The following is a 22,740-nucleotide window of genomic DNA, read 5'->3' on the forward strand; positions in this document are numbered from 1 at the left end:
GGGAACTGGGAGCTATGACCGAAGAGTTCTCTGCCCAGCCAAGAAAATAGGTGACGTCCAGTGGTTTTGTGGCTGAGGTTAGGTAGATGCTGGAGTTGCACAGCTCCCATACAGAGCTCGGTTTTGGCTGCAGAATCTTGCCTGCTAAATGCCTTGGCAGCCACTACTTGCAGAACAAGTTCCCAGGCCTTAAGGCAGGGAAGATAGGCCTGTAAGTGTGTAGACGTTTGCCCCATTTCGACAATGGAGATTTGCATACTACAGCAGCTTGTCTCTTGTTGGATTGGGGAGCACAGGTGCATATTTGCCCAACCACGTGCCAATTCCAGTGAAGTCTGGAAGTGGTAGGGTGGTTTGCTTATTTAGCATACTTACATCCCGCTTTATAGGAATTGTAAAAGCAGCTTACGCAGGATTCTTAAAATAAAATGGTGCCCAAATCGAGTGGAAGAACAGAAATAAAATGGTGGTGCCCATCCGGAGTCAGGATATTTGGGCAGTGTTTCCTGCCCTTATCCTTATTCTTCCCTTGCACTATATTTGGTAGCAGCTCCCATTAATTTCTCTTGAAATTCCATTAGGGAACTCAATCCTCAGCCTGAGAAAGGTTCCTCACACCTCACCTAATCATGGTGAACTCAACAGCTTCACCTTCTTGCATGCAGGTAGTTCTGGCAAAGGTGAGCTGTTTGGTTTAATCTCAAGTTGAGGTATCTAAACAGCAGTGGTAGAAAGCAGGGACTAGCAACTTTTTTAGGGGGTGGGGAACCTGGAGATGTGCCACAGCCTTAGGAAGCTGCATCCCCCTCTCTTAGCTTGAGTCATCCTCAGAAGGGTGGACAGGTGTCAAGGAGGATGGGACTCCTGTGTTTTTAATAGCTATGCAGAAGAGGTTTCTGAGCCGAGGCAATTCTGTCATGCAAGAAGGTGAGAGGATCGCTATCTGTTATACGGGCACTAAGCTCCCCCAGGAACCTATTTATAGAGCACGCGTCCTGATTTGCTTGTGGGGAGGTTATATGACAATGAGCAACCATCCTGATGCTCTTGTGGAGTGGTTTATGCATCTTATTCCATGATGCATTTTCCCATCCCTCCCACAAAATATTAGTAAATCTGGAGGCGCCTACTGTTTCCCATAGCTGCGGAGATTAGAAGCATGTTATTTTAAAACAAGGACCTGAGTTACTATGGGCTACACTATGCATTTGTACATGTTATTGCTTTGTTGTTTTGCTTTACTTGTTTGTATCCTGCATTTTATTCTGGGAACTGCCCTGAGATCTTATGATGAAGGGTGGTATAATAATAATAATAATAATAATAATAATAATAATACAACCTCAGTCCTGTGGAAAGCTCTTCCAGCAGAAATTCACCAGGCACCTTCTGTTTTAACCTTCAGGCATTAGCTTAAACTTCTCCTTGCTACTAGGCTTATGCAGACAATTAAGAATACATCTTCTGTAATTGATGGATGATAAACTGTGTGCGTTGGGGGGAGTTAATTTTAAAAACCACATGTATTTTATTATATATGCTGTAAACTGCTTTGATATTTTCAATGAAATTGCAGCATACAATTCTTACAAACAAATGAATGCCACTGGCAAGAAAAGAGCCTTTCCTTTCTCAGATGGGGCTTTCTTCCCCACTGAGGAGTATTTGGCCAGCTGTCCATCACTGCCGGTGTCTAGCTCCACAGTCTTCTATCTGCTTTGAGCAAGACCACGTACTGTGGGCCTGACCCTTTGCTGCCTTGGTGGGAGGGTGTGGGCCAGAGCTCCTTCGGCTCCTCCTGCGCTGGTGGACTGGATATGAGTTTCTTTGTGGCTGATTTCTTTGCTCTGACCATGTCATGTCTGGCTAACTGGCAGGTATCGGAAGTGCGACAAGATCGAGGCGCGGCGGGTGGAGCGGCTCTCTAAGAAAGGTAACGATTGAGTGGCTGTACATGGGTGGACTGATCATGTGCTGCTGTGAGTTGGCTGTGTGATTATGTGTGGCCTCTTCCTTGGTGTCGTTACGATACGATATGATATCTTTATTGTCATTGTCCCATACAGAACAATGAAATTGAAAAATCTACATAAGACATTCAAAAACCCCTAAAAACTCTGAAACCCCATTTTGAAATACAATATACTATAGAGACTCCTTATGCTGCGTTTAGAACCATTTGCCTAGAAACTGTTTCTCAGGCGGCTAGTCGTGGTCTTTATAACCCTATACCTTCTTCCAGAAGGCAGAAGCTGAAAGAGATCATTTCCGGGGTGCGTACTGTCCTGCGTACTGCAATCTTCTGGTCCAAGGGCTCTGTGAACATATTTCTACCTGCATGTAAACCTTTTGGGTCCAGTCCCACATATACAGTGGAGTAGGGGTTGGGTGCAGGAGTTCTATACTGAATACCCAGCCGTGAAATGCAATAAGCACTGGTTTCTACATCATGATGGAATGGATGATGACATTCAGCACTTAAAAGACATATTCTTGTTCTAACAGGCTTTTGATGTTTAGTGGTCCGTCACTTATAAAGTTTTGTGTTAGTCCGGGCTGCTGTTTTCATTGTCGTTATCTGTGCATTTTGAAACTGTGTGTTTTGATATATCTTTAACTGTTTTTATTGATATGACCAGCTATGTTTGTTTTATCTTCCTGTAAGCCGCTTTGGGCAAAACCTTTCTGTGGGAAAGTGGGGTGTGTGTGCAAATGGACTTAATTCTTCTGCTACTACTTACTTATTGTCCTTCGCATTGTGTATTGGTGGGTTATATTTTGCAAATTCACATATTAAATTGTTACACGTTGTTAAACAAGCTCTGTTTTGTGGAGAAGTTGAAATTCGGTATCTAAGCCTCTTTCAGAGACTGGGAAGAAAGGTTGAACCTTGTGGATATTGGGGGGTGGGGAGAGAGAGAGAAAAGAATGGGGTGTGTAGTGCCAGTCTTGTGTTTAATGACTCTCCTGGTAGCCCCAGACTGCCAGAGAAGGGGCAGATCTCCCTGTCCCTCCACCATCAGGGCACCTGGTGGAAGGAAATATTTTTAGTAGCCTGCTAAGAGTCTTGTGGGCTGCATTTATTTCTGTGCTGGCTGCAAAGAGGAGGCTTTCCCCTCTTCTCCACAGCTAGCATACAACTAAAGGTTGGTAGTAAAAAGAAATCATAGGCTAGTGACATCTGTAGGCTTCTTTACAAGTCCAATTCACAAGCCGTGGTAACTGCACTGAAGGGAAGAGTCCTTCTCCCACAAACGTAAGATACTCTGCCTGCTTCCAGGGGATTTGGGGCGTTCCCTTTAAAAAAATGTTTCCATGCATCATTGACCAGTATACTTTTAGAACCGTGAAGTCAGGAACACATTTTGTGTATACAGAAAATAAATAGAATATTAATCAGAATGAACCCACTGGAATTTAATGGGCATGTCTAACTTAGGTCTGTTAATTTCAGCAGGTGTGCTCTGAGTAGAACTGACTTGAATGTAACCATCTGTGTACAGGATTTGTGCTAGCAGGTCCATCCTATATCCCGTGGCTTCATTGCACTTGTGCAGAACTCAAGGTGCTCTGTTCAGGTGGCTCCAACCTCACTTGGTGCCAGTGGATACTTCTTCCATAGCGCTGTAGCTGCTTTTGATCTCTCTCACTGGGATGTGCCTCATTTGGTTTGGAACAGAGGTAGCGTCCTTGTTTCGATCTTCAGCGTGTAGGAGGTTCCAAAGCATCCTTCAATAAGCCTCTAGTGCTGCTTGTTCAGGAGTATCAGAGTTGTGTGTATGTGTGTGTGTGTGTGTGTGTGTGTGTGTGTGTGTGAAAAAGAAAGAAAGAGCTCATGTGGCCACATTGATATATTGGGGCTCCTTTTGCAGCTTAGCTGCCTTCTGTGCCCTGTGGAAACCTGTGCAGATGGCATCCAAGCACAGTAGCAACCGGGCTCTTGGTGATTTGCTTCTTAGCAACTCTGATTGTTCATTTTAGGGACCAGCTTTTCATTTAGCTGATTTAGATTTGTAGCCTGTCCAATCCCAAGAGCTCAGGGCATATAAAAGAAACAAAGAGAGAGAGAAAGAGAAAGGCCTGCAATGCTTTGCTCCATTTTTAAAATAGGATAAGGGACCCCCGACCATTAGGTCCAGTCGTGGCCGACTCTGGGGTTGCGGCGCTCATCTCACTTTATTGGCCAAGGGAGCTGGTGTACAGCTTCCGGGTCATGTGGCCAGCATGACTAAGCCGCTTCTGGCGAACCAGAGCAGTGCATGGAAACACCGTTTACCTTCCCGCCAGAGTGGTACCTATTTATCTACTTGCACTTTGACATGCTTTCGAACTGCTAGGTTGGCAGGAGCAGGGACCGAGCAATGGGAGCTCACCCCGTCGCGGGGATTCGAACCGCCAACCTTCTGATCGGCAAGTCCTAGGCTCTGTGGTTTAACCCACAGCGCCACCCGCATTCCTTTTAAATAGGATACTAACATCCAAAAAGTGTGCTGGAATTTTATTAAATTACAACACTTCTGTAACAGTGGCTCTTTCTGCAAATTCATATTTGAGTTCCCGTTTGGAATCTGCCTTTACCTTGCAATAGAGGAGGGGACCCGGTGATGGGTTGCCTCTTCCATTCACACCACCGGGAAGGAATATGTAAACTGAGACTCAATACCCTCCTAGTGGGATGGGCAACCCACTTCCTTGGCTCCTCTCCTGCTGAGCTCCACCGCAGGACTGGGGCATGTCCCATTGTGAGAGATCAAAAGCTTTGCAGGCTGGTAACCTCTTTTCTTCTTTCCTGATCATTCTTGTGGGTATTGTCAGATCTATTAAAAACAACAACAACAACCCTCTATACTACTGAGATAGGGGTCTCATTGCAAAGTAAGGCACCTCTAATAATATTGAACATAGGAAGCAGCCTTATACAAGGGGAAAAGTACTTGTTTACGATGGCTTTCTCCAACCTGGTCCCTCCAGATATTGCTGGTCTACAGCATCCCTGACCATTGGTCATCCCTAGTGGCACTGGTGGGAGTTGTGGTCCAAAGGATCTGAAGGACACCATGTGGTCTACTCCAGGGTCTCAGGAATAGGTCTTTCTGATCCCTTTAACTGGTGACACCAAGGGTTGACCTAGCGACCTTCTGTAAAGAAGGTGATCTACTGCTGAGCTATCATCCTCCACTGAGTAGACAACAGCTTAACTTACTCATGACTTTGGCTGTATGCACACTATAACAGTAAAACACATTCTTTCCCTCAAAGGATTCTGGGCACTGCAGTTTACCCCTCACAGAGTTGCAATTCCCAGCAGCCCTTAATAAACTACAGTGCCCAGAATTCTTTGAGATGAATGTGCTTTAAAGGTTAGTGTGTATGCTGCCCCCAAGTCTTCTTTGACTCCTCTGTATATTGTTTGCAGGTGTCATTGCACTGAAACTGAATGGGGGCTGTTTTTCCTAGATCAGGGGTGGGGAATCTCAGTCCCACGAGCCAAAAGTGGCCATTCCTCCTGACCCACAAGATTCTCCCACTACCTCTGCTGGCTCCAGCCTTTACTGGCTCTGTTCCAAGCCCTGCTTGAGTGCTTTTACCTGGCTGGAACTGATTATTTATTTATTTATTTATTTATTTATTTATTTCATTTATATCCCGCCTTTTCTCCAAGGAGCCTCAAGGTGGCATATGTGCATAGTTCTCCCAATCCCCATTAAATCCCCACAACAACCCTGTGAGGTAGGCTGAGGCAGCCCAAGGTCACCCAGCGATCTTTATGACTGGGTAGAGAATTGAACCCTGGTTTTCCCAAGTCCTAGTCCAACACTGACCACAACACCACACTGGCCGTCTTTTCCACAGTGAGCTGTGTGCCCAAAGTGGCTTACAACAAACATTCAGAATACAAAGCCTAAGGGGAAGTCACCAGTAAATCCAAACAGGACAAAACCTGACAATTTTAGCAAACAGAATAAATTCAATATGACAGAAGGACTTAAATGTATAAGTTTAGAGCAGAAAGACAGTCAAGTTGTAGGGGCTGATCTTGCTTTACTCCACAGAGTCCTAATAATAATAATAATGATAATGATAATATAATTTTTATTTATATCCCGCCCTCCCAAGGCAAAGGTGGGCTCAGAGTGGCTAACAACAGTAAAAATAGCACAATTTACATAAAATCACAGTCAATTAATTGAAATACATTCTAAAATCAATTCAGAATCAAATTAATGGCAACCATTGGGTTAGAGTTCTATGAGGATTACAGAAGGAGGTTGTCAGACTGTGCTTTGGCCAAAGGCCTGGTGGAACAGCTCTGTCTTTCAGGCCCTGCGGAAAGATGTCAGTCAAGTCCTGCAGGCCATAGTCTCTTGTGACAGAGTGTTCCACCAGATAGGGGCCACGACCAAAAAAGCCCTGGCTCTGGTTGAGGCTTGAATTCGTTCAGAGAGGGAGGGAGTGGTCTTCTTGCCAGGCTAGATGACTTGCAGCTGGATCCTTCGTCTGACTTCCAGGGAGTGGCTTCCTGCGATGAAAAGGAAATGTTGGGGAGGGCAATGATGGTGGAAGCTCCACTGCTAGTCTTACTGCATTCCAAAAAGCCCCAGCAGCCCGTCTCAAATGAGGAGAGGGTCTTCTCACCAGGCTAGATTGCTTACAGCTAACTCCCTCATCTCTCCTCCAGAGGAGGCTGACAGGAGCAGATGGGAAATGCTGGGGAGGGCAATGATGTTGAGTCCTCTTCCCCTGGAAGTTGCAGGTGCTGGTCTTGGAATGTGTCCTTGAACCGTGATTATTATTATTTCATTTCATCATCCGGTCACCTTTTAGAGTAAAAAGTCTTAGAAGCGCCTTGGCAGAAATAAAATGCAGCAGTCTCCCCGTCCACAGGATGAGGACATGCAAGTTTATGTGGCTTTTCTCTTCACCCTGTCCTCATTCTGGATGCTTTTGAGTTCTTGGCTCTCATAAAATGTAGTAATTTCTAATGTGGCTGTTGTAATAAAGTGATTCCCCCCCCGGGGGGGGATGGGCACCACTACAGCTCCTTGCCAACAGAGCAAGGGACCCTGAGAGAAAGAGAAAGACAATATCACATCCCCTGACCTTTTGTTTTCTCAGTTGAGGGATTTGAAAGGCAGAGCGGAGAGGGGGGACAACTTTGCAACCTTGGGGCTTCTATACTGCTCTGTTCTATCAATGTGGGGGCATTGGAACCTGACCTGCAGTGACTCTTAGCCTTCGCTTGTGAGGAAAACTACAGCTATCAAATCTCCAAAAGGGGGCGGACCTTCCTTCTTCCACCATGTCTAGCCACAAGCTCTTCCTGACCCTTCTTGTACTGTCTCAGCACAGATTTCTGTGGGACCCTCTGCCAATGTGGAACTTTTTAACTCTCTGAAAATGACTATTAAAATGCTGTTCTCCTTTATCTAGCGTTTGTATACTGCTTTCCAAGTGCTTTGCATATGTTACCTTGTGATCATTCTTTAACAACAACCTTGTGAGGTAGGGTAGCATGATCAGCCCCATATTGCAGATGGCAGGAGGGGCCTAAGGCCATGTAGTGAGGCAAGAGGTAGCATTTGAACCAAGGGCTTAGTGGTTTAGAGCCCAAAGTAGGCTATCTACATAGAACTGTAAAGTTAAGAGGGATCCTCAAGGGTCAACTAGCCCAATGCCATGCAGTCGTACCTTGGAAGTGGAGTAGAATTCGTTCTGGAAGTCTGTTCAACTTCCGAAACGTTCGACTTTCAAAGCGCAGCTTCTGATTGGCTGTCGGAAGGTCCTGCAGCCAATCAGAAGCTGTGGAAGCGCTGTTCGCAAACCGGAACACTCACTTCTGGTTTTCGATCATTCGGGAGCCGGAACGTTCAACTCCCAAAGTATTTGGGAGGCGAGGTATGACTGTAATCTCAACTAAAGTGTTTTAAGAAATATGCAAAGCATCCATAACAGATGGCCACCCAACCTCTGTTTAAAAACCACCTTCTGAGGGAGTCCGTTTCATGATAAAGACTTTGTTTGAATGGCTTTCTTTTTGTGTATATACAAAGGAAGGAAGCACACCAAGCTGTGATGTCAACTGCTCATTTAGCAGCAACCCCCCTCCCTAACCCCAGTTTCTATTCCCTACTATAACTAAGCCTTCTCTAAGATAATTTCTTAATTCAGATGATCACATTTTCTCCTTACCCTCCACTTCCCCTTCCTTCTCTTGCCTCTGTTTCCCACCCTGTTTCTGAATAATAGAGTGTAAGCTTCTCAGGGCAGGGACCTGTCCTCTTAAAAGGCTGCTTGTGCACCATACGTTTAAAGCACATTATGCCCCCCCCGCAAAGAATCCTGGGAACTGTAGTTCACCCCTTAAATGCCCAGCACACTTAACAAACTGCAGTCCCTAAGATTCCTTTTCTTTTGAGGAGTTGTGTGTGTTGTGCTTTAAATGTATTGAGTAAACACAGCCATAAAATGAGATGGCTGTAAGGAGAGCAATCCCATCATTCAAACAGGTTGAGAACCATTGTGCTATAATGGAGAGGGTAATTTGCCCCCTTCCTCCTTCTCTCCCTTCTACTTTTTGCTGGGGGCAATGGAGGCTGCTAGATTTTGAAAGTGCGTAGAGGAAGCACAAACAGACTAGGTGGAATTTGCTGGTCAAGGACAAAGATAGGTGGAGCCCTGCAAACCACAACAGATAGTTCCGGGACAATGGATTTGAGGATTGGGGGAATGTGATCTCTTCCCTGCTTGGGCATGGGGAGGGGGAAGTGGGCTTGCCTCAGGAAGAGGTGGGGCCTGGTTCTCCCAGGGAAGCCATTCCAGGTTGAACCAAGCACGAGCCCTGCCTGGTGTATGTGTGGGAAATGGCATTTCTTGCCTGCAGACTGAAGAAGCACTGATTATGTGAGCAGATGATCTTGGGAAGAAGGCTGCGATTTGGGGGTGGGGGTGGGTGGCAGGGAGGGAGGGAGGGAGGGAGGGAAAAAGCAAGGAGGTGGGCCGGGTTTTATTGGGTCAGCTCTGGGCAGAAAGATGGCTGTAGCAGCGGAAGCCAAGACTCCTGACCTCTCTATACTCAGCGTGGGGGGGGGGGAGGGAAGGCAGCTATAAATTTCAGCCTCAACATGGAAGCCCTGCAAGGGGGATTCCCCCTTTCCCTGACCTGTGTCTGTTCCTTCCCTGCCCCATCACTGCATCTAATATGGAAACTGAGGCAGGGGTCTTTACTAACCCCCCACCCCACCCCGAGAAAAAGGGTTGATCTCTGGAGTTTGTAATGAATTTCACATGCAATGTGAGGGAAGGGGTGCAATGCAAAAAAGGGGGGATTTGGGGGTGATGACTTAATATAGCAAAGACACCCAAAAAGAGTTTTGTAAGACTAAGAAGACAGCTTCCCTGCAGCTAAAGTTTAATGACTGCCTGCTTTGAATACTGTGGTCTTTCAGGCTGTTAGATTTTAATATGCTACCAACCTGGGTTGCGATCCCCTTGTGCATTTAAATGGGTGTAAGCTCAGAACTTACTTGTGAGTAGGTCTGAAGAGTCTTGTGCTGCATCACAGCTCCCCTTCTGGAGTTTGTAGGGAGGTTTTGGTGGGAAAACTCAAGCTGCCTTGAAAGCCTTGTGACTGGAACAATGGCCCAGACCCAGTCCTGGCCAGGTGAATGCTTAACTAGCCTTTGTATTGGAAATGAGGTAGTTGAGGAGACTGCCAGATTCTCCCTGGGGGAAAAGAATCAGTTTTGCCTGCCTATTGAGAAAGGTAGGGTGGAGGCACAGCAAAAACATTATATCAGGAGGGACAGAGAGATACTCTCAGAACCAGATTGTTGGGAGGGAGGGGAGAAATAAATGAGCAGTTGAAGAAGAGGGAAAGATAAGACTTCTGTAAGGTAAGTGAGCTTATTAAAAAGGTTTTGCCACAAGTGAAATCCTGGATGGTATTGCTGTTTTGCACCCCAAGCAGTGTTCGAAACTCCCATTGTTCTAGGCGCATTTTGCAACAGGGAATTTCTTCAGCATGAGCAGTTTCTGAGCTCTGGGCGCAGTACTGCGCCTAAGATTTCAGATTAAAACTGCAGAGTGGAAGGAAAGGAGGACCTTTTTCTGCCTCCCCACTTCCAGCTACTCTATGAAGACTGGAGAAGAGACCCTCTTAAGAATATTAGGAGAGGTGGGCAGGGGAAGGACTAGACGGTGTGAAAAATGAACATAATATTTTAGCTGCAGTTCATTCATTTTCAGCGCTGTATTCTTGTTATTAAAAAAGTGCACCTAGACATTCTGCTGTTGCGCCCATAACCTACATTTAAGGTGCTACTTAGCCCCTAGCTTTCATATCTCAGTTTCTAACACCGACCCCCAGGGAGTTCAGCAAATTAAGAGCTGTTATGAGGTGTGTTATTTCTTTTGTTAAATTTGTATCCTGCCTTTCCTCCAGGGAGCTCAAAGTTATTATTATTGCTATTAATGTTAATAATTATCCGCCATTCACCCTAAGGTCCTAGAACGGGTAGCAACCATTTAAAATACAGCTTGAAACAAATTGCAGTCACAATAATAGAGTAGATCTTGAAAATATTTATCTCAAGTGCCAAAGGCTAGGGTAAAGGGTATACAAGGTTGTTCCTCACAACAACCTGGCGAGGTTGAGAGACTTGAGCTTGCTAATCCAGCATTCTAACCCCCTACACCACATGACGCCAGCCTTGCCCTGCTCTGATGTGCACAATACTAGTGGTTATCCCTCCCACATCCCTTGCAATGACGGCAGCCCTTCTGTAGACTGTGTGAATGGGAGAATCTGGTCCTCATGGACAGCACCCGCCTCTGAGACTGCTCACTCCATGCCTTTGTCTCCAGGCCGTACGGTAGTGAAGCCCATCGTCCCCTGGGATTCGGAGGATTCTCAAGAGGAGTTCCCAGCCCCCTGGGAAGTCATGCTGGGGGCCACGGAGACAGCAGAGCAAGACTCCCTGCTGCAGCGCAAGTCAGCCCGGCGCTGCGTCAAGCAGAGGCCTTCCTATGACATCTTTGAATCCTCTGACTCGGAAAAAGAGACGGTGTCTGGCTCGGCCACGCATCGCCGGAAATCCTCCAGGGACTCAGGTGAGAGAGAGGGGGCTGCTTTGCATTAATCCTGCATGTAGATAGCCCCGTGCACCAATCCTACAAAGGAATAATGTTGCTGCATGCTCACTGCAACTTCCCATGACATTCGTGTGGCGGGGTCAGTGTGCCTTGCTGGACTTGCACCACATCAGGTTAACTTTTCTGGGTGACTTTGGCTGTGTGTGAAGCAGCCTTTGTTGTTCTGTAACTCTGTGGCTGTGTGAGCCACCCTACCCCATTTAATGGGCTTAGCTGAACCCTCCCCACCTCTTCTGTCTCAGTGGGGAATGAATGCTTCGGGGATGTGCCATTGTCTGAGGCCTGCGAATGGAGTCAGGCAGGAGTTCTTGCCTGCCACTACTCATGCTAATTCCCAAGCATGCTGTAAAGCAGGATGGGGGAACCTTTGACGCTCTATATCAGTGTTTCTCAAACTTGGGTCCCCTCCCGTTGTTGCACTACAACTCCCATCATTCCTAGCTATCAGCACCAGTGGTCAGAGATGATGGGAGTTGTAGCCCAACAATAACTGGGGACCCAGGGTTGAGAAACACTGCTCTAGATTATGTTGGACTACACCTTTCCCCATCCCTGGCCATTGGTCATGCTGACGGGGCAGATGGGAGCTGCAGTCCAAGCAGCTTGCGGAGAGCCAAAGGTTCCTCAGCCCTGTGGTAAAGGCTAGCTGAGTTGCTGTGCTTTCGAGAACAAGAATAGGACCTTATCCAGTTTGGGACTGATCAAAGCTGACAGGGAAGAAAAGAGCTGGTTGACCGGCAGTTCCTGCTTTCATTTCCAGATCTGCTTCCCATGGATTCGGAGGAGCAGAGTCGGCCCCGCAGGACCCCTCTCCAGCCTGTGGTGCAGCTGAAGGCCAGAAAAAGGCCAGAGAAGGTGAGGCTTGGGCAAGGATTAAGTCAGAGCAGGCAGGGACTAGCCCACATTTGTTTTTTAAAATGCAGCAGTTTTATTATGATCCACATTGTATTCTACCATTATAGCCCTTTGTGGGCTGTGGAAGACAACTCAGCCCAAAGATTTAGTGTAAAAAAGGGCTCAGTATGACCCTTCTGCCTTTTGACTGAGTGTGTGTATGTGTTCGTTCCCAATATCCAAGTTGTTGTCTTTGGGAAGTGGCCATGATTTCAAGGGCCAAAACCGAATCTCCAACACAGGTCTTTTAAAACCTATATCTTTCAGAAGTCTCTAGGCTGCTGAGGCAACCCATAGACAGTCCAGACTTTATTTGATGGCTGCTGAGGTTTGATGAGAGGTTTTTCAGTTTTGGTATTTCCTTGCTGGTTTTTTTTTTTAAATATTCTTCTTCTTTTGGTATATCACTAGCTTTGAGCATGAGGAAAGCAGCTCAAATGCAAATTGGACCTGCAGAAAACACCCAGAATTGTGGGGTGTTTCTATTCAGGGTTCAGCCAGCTAGCCAACCATGCCTTCCTTCAGAATAACCTCTTCCAGGGCTAGAAGCCCTCCAGCTGTCTCACCATCCCTACCATTGGCTATGCTGGAGTTAGAGTCCAGGAACAACTGGAGGCACATAGAAATCCTGGCTTGTATCCAGCTAAGATTTGCTTGCAATTGACCCATTGAAATTGATAGACCTCAATTGGTCATGCCCATTAATCTCAGCAGATCTACTCTTGTGTAGAACTTGCCTGGGACACAACCTCCTGTTTCCTTTTCCAATGGGTCCTCTTGGTCTGAGCTTTCACCCTGTTTAGGGAAATGGCCATGCATTGCATTCTCCACTGGACTCTGTTCACTTGCCTCTCTGTCCCTTCCTTCCATAGGATGTCCCATCGTCTGGCACACTCCCATCTGTCTCCAACGGCTGGAACGGGAAGCAGAAATCCACGGATGGCATCCACAGGCTCAGAGTTGATTTCAAGGTGCAGGGTGGGGAGTATCTTGTTTGAGAGATGCATCTTTGAAATGATGATATTGAAACACGAGACAAATTATGGGCCACAAAATGCTCTTTGGGGCACCCCCGCACATCTTCCTGCAATAATAATAATAATCAAAGCCTTAATCTGATATAACGCCTTTTTTAATATCTGCTTTCCGCTGGTGCGATTCAAGCTCAGCCAACTGCAAATGAGCCAGAACACCGTAAAATCTGCCCCCAACCTACCCCTCATTCACAAATCACACATACCCATTGTACTTTGAAGAGCACAGGTATGTCTAACATGATGGTACTGCCAGAAATGCTCCAGCTTTTTTCCTAGCTGCTTGGGAGCACTGCTTTCGTACAAGCAGGGTAGGAAGAGAGAGGAGAGGAGGTTGCAGTGAGCTTAAAGCAGTGGCCACAGGTCTTGGCAACCCCAGCCATTCGTGGTCAGAGGCCAAGAGTGATGGGAGTTTCAATTCAGTAACGCTTAAAAGAGCCACAGGTTCCCCACCTCTGGGCTTGATGATCTCCAGTCCCTTTCAATTCAGAGATTTGCTCCATGTAGCTCTTTTCACAGCTATCCCTCTGCCCCCCCTCCCCACTTGTGTATCTTGTAGGAGGACTGTGACCTGGAGAACGTCTGGCTGATGGGTGGCCTCAGCATCCTCACCTCGGTGCCGGTCACCACGCAGGTGGTGTGCCTGCTCTGTGCTAGCAAGGGGTTCCATCAGGTAGGTCTTGAGTTACGGGGTGAGGATACCTGCATTCTGGGATTTCCAGCATCTCAGTTGTGTGGGGTGGAGGGAACGGATTGCGAGCCCCATTCAGAAGGTTGGGAAGGGGGGGCACTTGAGGCCTTGTATCCAAACATAGATAAAAACCTGCTCCTTGATCTCAGGAACCATCATGCCTAATTGGGATACAAATGCATAGCGAATAGACCAGGCCTTGTTTTGTACCTGGAACAGGGTGGGGGACATTGGGGTTGCCTCTGATTTGCAGAGAGTTTCTGGCTTCCATGTATCAAAGTGCATCTAATGCATCTGCCCACCATGTGCTTTGCAGCTTGTGTTCTGCCAGGTGTGCTGCGACCCCTTCCACACCTTCTGCCTGGAGGAGGATGAACAGCCGTTGCCTGAGCAAGAGGAAAGCTGGTGTTGTCGCCGCTGCAAATTCTGCCATGTCTGCGGTCGCAAAAACAAGGCATCCAAGGTAAGGCGGAGTGTTTTTTCCAGTGAGGGTCTGTGGAAGTAAGCATGGCTGCTTACAGGGGCTGCACACCCCTCCCATGCTCTCGTGATCCCTACACAAAACACAGCTGGAGATGGAAGGGGTGGCCTCCCCACTTCAGGAATGCAGGTCCCAAGAGATTACCCACAAAGCAATGTAACCCTAGGCATTTAAAAAAAGAAGAAAAAGACACCCCCTGTCACCCCTGAACTAGAGTGTGAGCAAAGGTTTTTAGCAGCATGCAAGGAAAGGGCACATCTCAATGTTTTAAAGAGGAACAAGGAGGGTTGGGCTGTGTCTTGGTTGTCTGAAGAACAGGAATGAGAGGAATGCATGACTCCAAGATTTTACGCATTAAAGGCAGGCAAAGTTATATCACAACATCATGGGGAGAAGTTTGGACAGGGATGGTAAGGAGAAGCATCTTTGTCATTATATCTGATGCCAGGTTTGAAAGGATCCCAAGAACCTGATTTCCCGGGTAGGTTCCTACATGTGAAACCAAGAGCCATGGCTTGCTCTCTGCATTTTGATCACCTCTGTAAAAGCAGAGACATATACACCTACTTTGCTTTGTTCTCTCCTGCCTGTCTTCTTTGCATTTCTCATTGGGATTTCTGTCGTACCTGTGATTAGTTGCAATGAATTCCTGCCCCCAAAACGTGCGTAATGGCCTACTTTCCCTCTCCTTGTTCCTCAACCTGCCGCAGCAACTGCTGGAGTGTGAGCGCTGCAGGAACTGCTATCACCTGGCTTGCCTTGGACCCAACTACCCCACTAAACCTTTCCGTAAGAGGAAGGGCTGGGTAAGTGTCTTGGAGATTCCCGGCACCCCTCTAGTTTGGCAGACCCTTCCCTCGCTTGTGTTGCAGCTGCTAACCTGTCTCCTTCATCCTCTCCCTATTCAGATCTGTTCGGCCTGCATCCGCTGTAAGAGTTGCGGGACAGCTCCAGGGAAGAACTGGGACACAGAGTGGTCGAGTGACTACAGCTTGTGCTCTGCTTGCTCTGTGCTCTACGATAAAGGTGAGCATAGCGAATTGCCTGGAAAATGCCATGGGTTTCATTTTGAGCTGTGCCAGGTAAGGCATTGCGAGGGGCTGACATTCCACAAACAAGTTCCCATATTTTGCTCACACAATGTGTGTCTTCCTTAGCCCTAGACAGCAAAGCCTTACACACCACTGCGACCCAAATAGTTGTTGTACTCTTTCTTTCCTACAAGTTCACCCATTCCTTTACATTGTCATCTGAAACTTCTCTTCCAGGGGCCTCTCCTCTTCTGGGATTTACAGTGGTGCCCCGCAAGACGAACGCCTCGCAAGACGGAAAACCTGCTAGACGAAAGGGTTTTCCGTTTTGGAGGCGCTTCGCAAAACGAATTTCCCTATGGGCTTGCTTCGCAAGACGAAAATGTCTTGCGAGTTCCTGCGGGTTTTTTCCCCTCCCCCCCTTTTCCTAAGCCGCTTATCAGCTGATCCGCTGATAAGCCGCTTAACAGCTGATCGCTAAAAGCTGCATAACCGCTAATAGCGCTAATCCGCTAAGCTGTCAATGGTCTTGCTTTGCAAGACGAAAAAACCGCTATACGAAGAGCCTCACGGAATGGATTAATTTCGTCTTGCGATTAATTTCGTCTTGCGAGGCACCACTGTAATGGGCAGCTACTGGGGGGGGGAGAGAAAGCTTTTTTGGGGTGTTGGCCCCTCACCTTTGCCATGGCTTCCCCAAGGAGGTTTGCCAGGTGTCTATTCTGGTGATGTTCAGAAGGCAGGCAAATAGGTTTTTGTTTTCCCTGGACTTTTAGAAATCCTACATTTTTATTTTGTTTTTTTAAAAATTATGCAGTTTATGTAGAGGCTGTCCTGTTTGAGTTTTTTTATGTTTTACAAGCAGCCTTGTAGCTGGATTCTAAGAAACCAGAACATCAGTGGAGTTTTGAAATGGGTGTCTAAGATCTGTGCTGTTTTGAAAGCTTCAGTCTTAACTCAAAATTGTATCCAATCATAGACAGAAACCTGCTCCTTGATCTCAGGAACCATCATGTCAAATTTGGATGCAGTATCTGAAGAGGTGTCCTGATGCATAGCGAACAGGCAAACAACTTTCCAAAGCGTAGATTGATGATGCTGTTTATACTGCATTTCACTATTTTATATTGATTAGCTTACCTGATTTTGGACTCAGAAGGTGTTGGATATATACAGAGCAAATAAATAAAGGAGGAACGAATACACAGCTCATTTTGGGAGGGCTCAGAGAGGGCTTTGAATCTCACCTGACCTGCAGAAGAAGAGTCCACTAGCTTGTTCTCTGCCTCCCTCTTTTCCCATCCAGGTAACTACTGCCCAATCTGCTTGCACTGCTATGAAGACAATGACTACGAGAGCAAGATGATGCAGTGTGCCAAGTGTGACCACTGGGTTCATGCCAAGTGTGAGGGACTCTCAGGTTTGTTCTGCTGCATCACAGATCCCTCTCCCTCCTTCACATCTGCCTACCTGCTTACATCTCAAATGGTGGGGAGGAGAAATAACGTGGGGGAGAGTTGTGGCAGAGTCAGGAGAAGACAACAGAGGCATTTGAGAAGCGAATACAAGTCGCAGCCTCTGTTAAATTGCCTGTGATATGCTCCCCTTTTTGACCTTCTGGCTAGGTCTTGCCCTTGATGGGATGCGCCTGCCCATCTTGCTAGCATTGGTGTGCGCACAGGGTGGCCTGAGAATGGCATGACAGTCTTTGGGCTAAGATTGGGCATCTCTGATGTCTTCCCACCCCCCCCTCTCTTACAGATGAAGGCTATGAGATCTTGTCCAACTTACCCGAGAGTGTCATATACGCTTGCCGGCCCTGCTGCGGCAGTGACAAGGCCAAGTGGCGGGAAGTCCTCACCTTGGAGTTGCGCAAGGGTCTCCGGCAGGTGCTTCAGGGGCTGATGAGTTCCAAGTGTGCCACCCCGCTGCTTCAGTGCACACAGGTATGTTCTCTCCAGGGCATGCGTAACAGCAGGGAGAGTTGTGCTTTTAAAATCACCGTTCTTGATCTGGCTGCCCTACTGAAGGAGATTTTTCTTGGCCCCATTCGCAGGCACACTTTGGGTCTGGCTGGGCTGGACGCATCTGTGTTCAGCACTCTTCAAACACAGTCTCACTCCTTCCTTTGTCCTTTGATCTGGTTGCCCATTCCTTGGCTAGGTGGGAAGATGCTGGGATAGATCAGTAGAGCATAAGACTCTTAATCTCAGAAGCTCAGAGTCGTGAGTTTGAGCCTCGTGTTGGGTGAAAAGATTTCTGCCTTGCAGGAGGTTGGATTAGATTACCCTTGTGGTCCCTTCCAACTCTATAATCCTATGACTTCAGCTTTCCATGATATTTGAGTCTGTAGGTTGCTTACCATGATAAAGGAGGGGTGTAGTATCGAGTGACATCCCTAAGGATAAAAGGAGTGTATTCCGTTACGCAACAGCAGCAGCCAGAATCGTAGTGGCAAAAAATGGGAAAACTGATAAAATACCAGAATTATTAGAATGGAGAACCAAATTTCTTGAATTCGCGGAGATGGCAAAATTAATAGCCTCAATTAGAGGCTACTCTAATCAAAAAATTAATAAAGAGTGGGAATCCGTTAAGGAATACATGAAAAAAGTCGGTGCTGGAGTTTAAAAATTAATATGCAAAAGTTCAAAAGGCGCAAGGAGATAGGATAATAATATATTATGGATGGAATAACAAATAAAGCAACAATAACAAAAATAATACTAGGTAAAGAAGATCGCACACAGGTGAAGGGAAGTACTGGGCTGGGGGGGAGGGAAGTGAAGGCATTAATTGAAATTGTTAAAGATTGATATAAGATTTAAGAGATTTAAATTTTTATAAAGATTCTATAAGGAAAGCAGAAAGCAGCAAGAAATATCAAGTAAAGGAGATTAGTGAGAATGAAAACATGAGACTTATTGTTTTGTTACAAATGATTTTATTTTGGAGTTGTCTGCTTATTTTGGAGTTGTTTGTTGTAAAGAATGCATATTATGTGAATAAAATAATAAAGGATATGAAATTGGGGGGGGGGAGATAAAGGGGGTGGAATCTTAGAGCTTATGGGAAATGTTTTGATTTATTGCAACACAGGACCTTTATGTCACAGAGTTCTTTGCATGCTGTAGGCAGGGGTGGGGTGGAGGCTGCAGAACAGGTGGCAGTGCCCCATTTTCCTCTGTCCTTTGCCAGTGCTGCCCGGATGACGGCGTGAAGGTTCACCTGCGGCCCTGTGACCTGCGCACTGTCAACAAGCTGTTTGAACAGGGTCACTACTCGTCCGTGGTGAGTGTTGGGAGCAGGGCTTCCAGGCTGGAACTGGAGCAAGGCCTCTGACCTCGGCTGAGCTACTTTCTCTCTTTGCAGCATAGCTTCAATGAGGACATGGTGGGGGTCCTGCTGGGGCACACGGAGGAAGACCAGAGTGGCCTTATGGCGAAGGCACTCTACATCGAGGTAACTCTGTACGATCTGGGTTTGGTGGGGAGGAGGGATGTGTGGTCTGGATTGACGTAACGTAAAACTAACTTGAGTGGGAAGTGGGGGGGTGTGTGCAGGGGTGTTTGTGCATGTTCTCCACGCTGGCTTGGGAGCACTTCCTCCCCTGCAATTCGGCACAGCCTCTCTCCCCGAGCAGCCTTGTGATTGCCTGCTTTTTATCTTTCCAGCTGATGGAAAAGTTCTTCAGCTGGTTTGATGCTCAGGATGTAAAGCACTGGACCCGCAGCAGCACCCTCCCCAAGTGAGTGCTCAGTAGCTGAAAGCACCGAAGTCATGCCTCCCCCTCACCAAAGGTGTCCATGCAGGGCCTCTCTGGTGCTTTCGGGTGGGGGGGAGTTGGAGGCTTCAGCCGCACCATGGACCGTTGTGTGCAATTCAGTATGGAAGTTCCAACGACATTTTGGGAATCTGTAGAGGGGCTCAAAATAGGAGCTGTGTACAAACTACAAATGGGACACGGGTGGCGCTGTGGGTTAAACCACAAAGCCTAGGACTTGCCGATCAGAAGGTCGGTGGTTCAAATCCCCTTAACAGGGTGAGCTCCCGTTGCTCAGTCCCTGCTCCTGCCAACCTAGCAGTTCGAAAGCACGTCAAAGTGCAAGTAGATAAATAGGTACCGCTACAGCGGGAAGGTAAACGGCGTTTCCGTGCGCTGCTCTGGTTCACCAGAAGCGGCTTAGTCATGCTGGCCACATGACCCAGAAGCTGTACGCCAGCTCCCTCGGCCAATAAAGCGAGATGAGCGCCGCAACCCCAGAGTCGGTCATGACTGGACCTAACGATCAGGGTCCCTTTAACTACAAAAACCATCCAGGCCCAACATAATCTGTTTTCCTTGAAATTTGCTGCTACTCCAAGTGAATAGAGTGGAAATTTGAATTGGTTAAGGGCGTGCAATATACACAGCCTGGTCTCCTCTTCCTTTTTGTCACACTTTTTGTTTGGTAAAGTGACACTGGAAATCTGTATTCTCACCACAGTCTAATCCTGAGGGTGAGATCACAGTAAATTCATGGGGATGGGGCAGACTTGGCCCTGTGTCTCCCAGTGACAAGACGTTTTATCCCACAATTGGCTTTAGATCCTGTTCTTTTCTTACCACCTCCCCTTTTTATTTTTATTTTTGCATTTCAGTCGCTGGCATTTAGATATAGAAGAGGCTTGCATTTCAAGCCTCTTCTATATCTATTCCTGCGGCCTGTTTCAAACTCCGAACTGGGGTTTCCTTAGAACCAGAGCTTTTGCAGCCCTTGACAACTTGTTCTTTTCTCCCCAACAGTGGCATGCTTCCTAACGCTGTTCTGCCTCCCTCCTCTGACCACATCTATGCTCAGTGGAGGCAGCCTGAAGAGGTCATCCCGGCTGCCAACAGCCACCTGGCTTCTACTGGGTCTGAAAAGACAGGTGAGATTTTGGTTTTCACCAGGCATAAGCAAACTCGGCCCTCAGGATGTTTTGGGACTACAACTCCCATCATCCCTGACCACTGGTCCTGTTAGCTAGGGATGATAGGAGTTGTAGTCCCAAAGCATCTGGAGGGCCGAGTTTGCCTATGCCTGGTTTTCATGGAGTAGAACAGGGGTGTCAAACTCAAATTCATCGGGGGCCGCATCAGCACTTTGGTCACCCTCAAAGGGCTGGTTGTATCTGTAGGACTATGTGTCCACTCTTTATTATCATAAATTATTGTCACTGCATTCAGTTATTACTGCATGTAAAGTGGAGGTTTCCTGTGTAGAACGGCCGGCGCCGCTAGAGGGCAGACGTTCTCTGGCTTGTAGGCTGCTGCGCATGTGCTGAAGAGGCGGCTTTCTTGTGTTAAAAAAAAAAGCGAGAATAAAAGGCTGGTGGCCGGCGGCAGCTACACGGGCCGCATGACGAGGTCTGGCGGGCCGGATTCGGCCTGCGGACCTTGTGCTTGACACCGGTAGAGTAGAAGCTGCCTCTCTACATGCAGACTCCCTTGGTTTTTACAATTGCCCAGGAGAACTTTGGCTGCTGCCGTTCTCCTGCTAGAAGGGAACATAAGAAGGTGCCTTATACCAAGTCTCAGGGCATTGGTCCAACTAGCTCCATATTGTCTATACTGACTGATAGTGAACCTCCAGGTATAAAATGGGTCTCTCTTAGCTGTACCTGGAGATGCTGGAGATTGAACAGCGATGTTATGCATGCAAAGCAATGTGCACTATGCTTGTTGCTCTGTATTTCCTTCTTTCTCTCCTGGTTCCCTCTACATCAGGCTTTCCCAAACTTGGGCCTCCAGCTGCTTTTGGACTACAATTCCCATCATCCCTAGCCAGCAGGACCAGCGGTCAGGGATGATGGAAATTGTAGTCCCGCTGTTTTTGGGGACCCAAGTTTGGGCAACTGCTCTACGTCAAAGGTTGGAAACCCGTGACCCTCCAGTTGTTGTTGGACTCCTAATCGCTAGCATGGTCGCTGGGGATGTGTGATGGGAGTTGGAGTCCAGCGACATCCAGAGGGCCAGAGATTCCCCACTCATGCTCTGCGCGGAAGATCTCTGTGTCTTTTCTGGAAGATGCTCTCTGAAGGGATGTTGCGGGGGGGAGGGGCTTCTTGCCCTCCAGTGGCTGGAGCTCGATGCCTAACCGCTTTCCCTCTCTCCCTGTAGCTGGAAAAGACTCAGAACATGCCGTGCTGCAGCAGCCTTTGGATGACCCTGAGGACAAGAGACAGTGTGCCTTGTGTCTCCAGTATGGAGATGCTCCTTCCAAGGTAAGACTACACCCTTCTGCTTTGATAAAAACATATGGACCATTCTGGATCAGGCCCAATGGCTTGTGCATCCTGGCATCCCTGTTCCCCACAATGGCCAGTCAGGAAGCCCAAAAGTAGGATGTGTGCATGACAGAGCCCTCCTGCTGCTGCTCTAGTGCAGGAGTTGTCAACCTGCTCCCTACCGCCCACTAGTGGACATTTCAGGATTCTAGGTGGGCAGTAGGGGGTTCTACGGCACAAGCTGAATCCTCCTTCCATTGAGCACTGGTGGGCGGTAAGGAAATTTTACCATCAAGAAAGATGCATTAGTGGGCAGTAGGTATAAAAAGGTTGCCTACCCCTGCTCTAGTGACTGGCATTCTCAGGCACACTGTCTCTCAGCCTGGAACTATGTAGCCATTGGGGCTAGTATCTTACCGATGGAAAGTGTCCTAGCTGCACCTTTTTGAGGCTATATTGAGAGAATAAGGGCTTTGTGTGGGAGGACCAAATCCCCTGGCTTTGAAGGGTGGTTTTGTTTTTCATTGTGGAGGAGGCAGCTTAAATGGAGGATTGGACAGTGCCGGGAATTCTTTAACCCCTGGATCCTGTCTCGTGTCCGGGAGGTGACCATCTGAACCCCTCGTGGCTAGACCTTGAGGTGTTGGCTTCCCCCTCCCTCTTCCAACATGAGCTCTCTTCCTGCCCTCCAGGACGCAGGGAGGCTGCTGTACATTGGCCAGAACGAGTGGACGCACGTCAACTGTGCCATCTGGTCAGCCGAGGTCTTTGAGGAGAACGATGGCTCCCTGAAGAACGTGCATGCTGCCGTAGCCCGGGGTCGGCAAATGGTGAGTTGGGCTTCTCTCCATTCAGCTCTGTAGAGGGGATAGGACCAGACCTTCCTTGTGGCCAGTGCTAGATTTATGTATAAGCTAAACAAGCTATAGCTTAGGGCCCCACCCTCTTGGGGCCCCCCCAAAAAATTTAAAGGGAAAAAAACCTGGATGTACATTTCCAAAATATAAGATAACAAGCAAACAAAATAAAACCTACATACAGCAAGCGTGTTTTTGTGTTGTGCATGGACCTATTAGGTCCATAAATTACCATATAGCATATATTTAACACAAAAAACAGCGACAATTTGTTGTTGACAAAGGACAGCTGGACATATAAAGGGCCCCATTAACTTCAGTAGGTTAGAGCCTCATCAAACCTAAATCCGGC

The 22,740-nt window shown here is 47.5% G+C and overlaps 1 protein-coding gene across 2 annotated transcripts in view; it reads left to right on the forward strand.

Annotated features, from left to right (window-relative positions):
• KMT2B (lysine methyltransferase 2B) overlaps window positions 1-22,740 on the forward strand; it is a 61,888-nt gene that overhangs the window by 23,293 nt on the left and 15,855 nt on the right. For both annotated transcript variants that reach the window (XM_083750591.1, XM_083750592.1), the window contains exons 7-22: window positions 1,878-1,933; window positions 10,864-11,109; window positions 11,912-12,006; window positions 12,918-13,016; window positions 13,639-13,752; window positions 14,087-14,233; window positions 14,962-15,057; window positions 15,160-15,277; window positions 16,589-16,702; window positions 17,044-17,228; window positions 18,481-18,573; window positions 18,655-18,744; window positions 18,957-19,030; window positions 20,069-20,193; window positions 21,425-21,528; window positions 22,224-22,361. In XM_083750591.1, coding sequence (XP_083606717.1) covers window positions 1,878-1,933; window positions 10,864-11,109; window positions 11,912-12,006; window positions 12,918-13,016; window positions 13,639-13,752; window positions 14,087-14,233; window positions 14,962-15,057; window positions 15,160-15,277; window positions 16,589-16,702; window positions 17,044-17,228; window positions 18,481-18,573; window positions 18,655-18,744; window positions 18,957-19,030; window positions 20,069-20,193; window positions 21,425-21,528; window positions 22,224-22,361 — 1,894 coding nt within the window. The remainder of the gene's footprint in view (window positions 1-1,877; window positions 1,934-10,863; window positions 11,110-11,911; window positions 12,007-12,917; window positions 13,017-13,638; window positions 13,753-14,086; window positions 14,234-14,961; window positions 15,058-15,159; window positions 15,278-16,588; window positions 16,703-17,043; window positions 17,229-18,480; window positions 18,574-18,654; window positions 18,745-18,956; window positions 19,031-20,068; window positions 20,194-21,424; window positions 21,529-22,223; window positions 22,362-22,740) is intronic.

Source organism: Podarcis gaigeae (genome assembly GCF_964106915.1).
Source record: "Podarcis gaigeae genome assembly, chromosome: 8".
NCBI classification, from domain to species: domain Eukaryota; kingdom Metazoa; phylum Chordata; class Lepidosauria; order Squamata; family Lacertidae; genus Podarcis; species Podarcis gaigeae.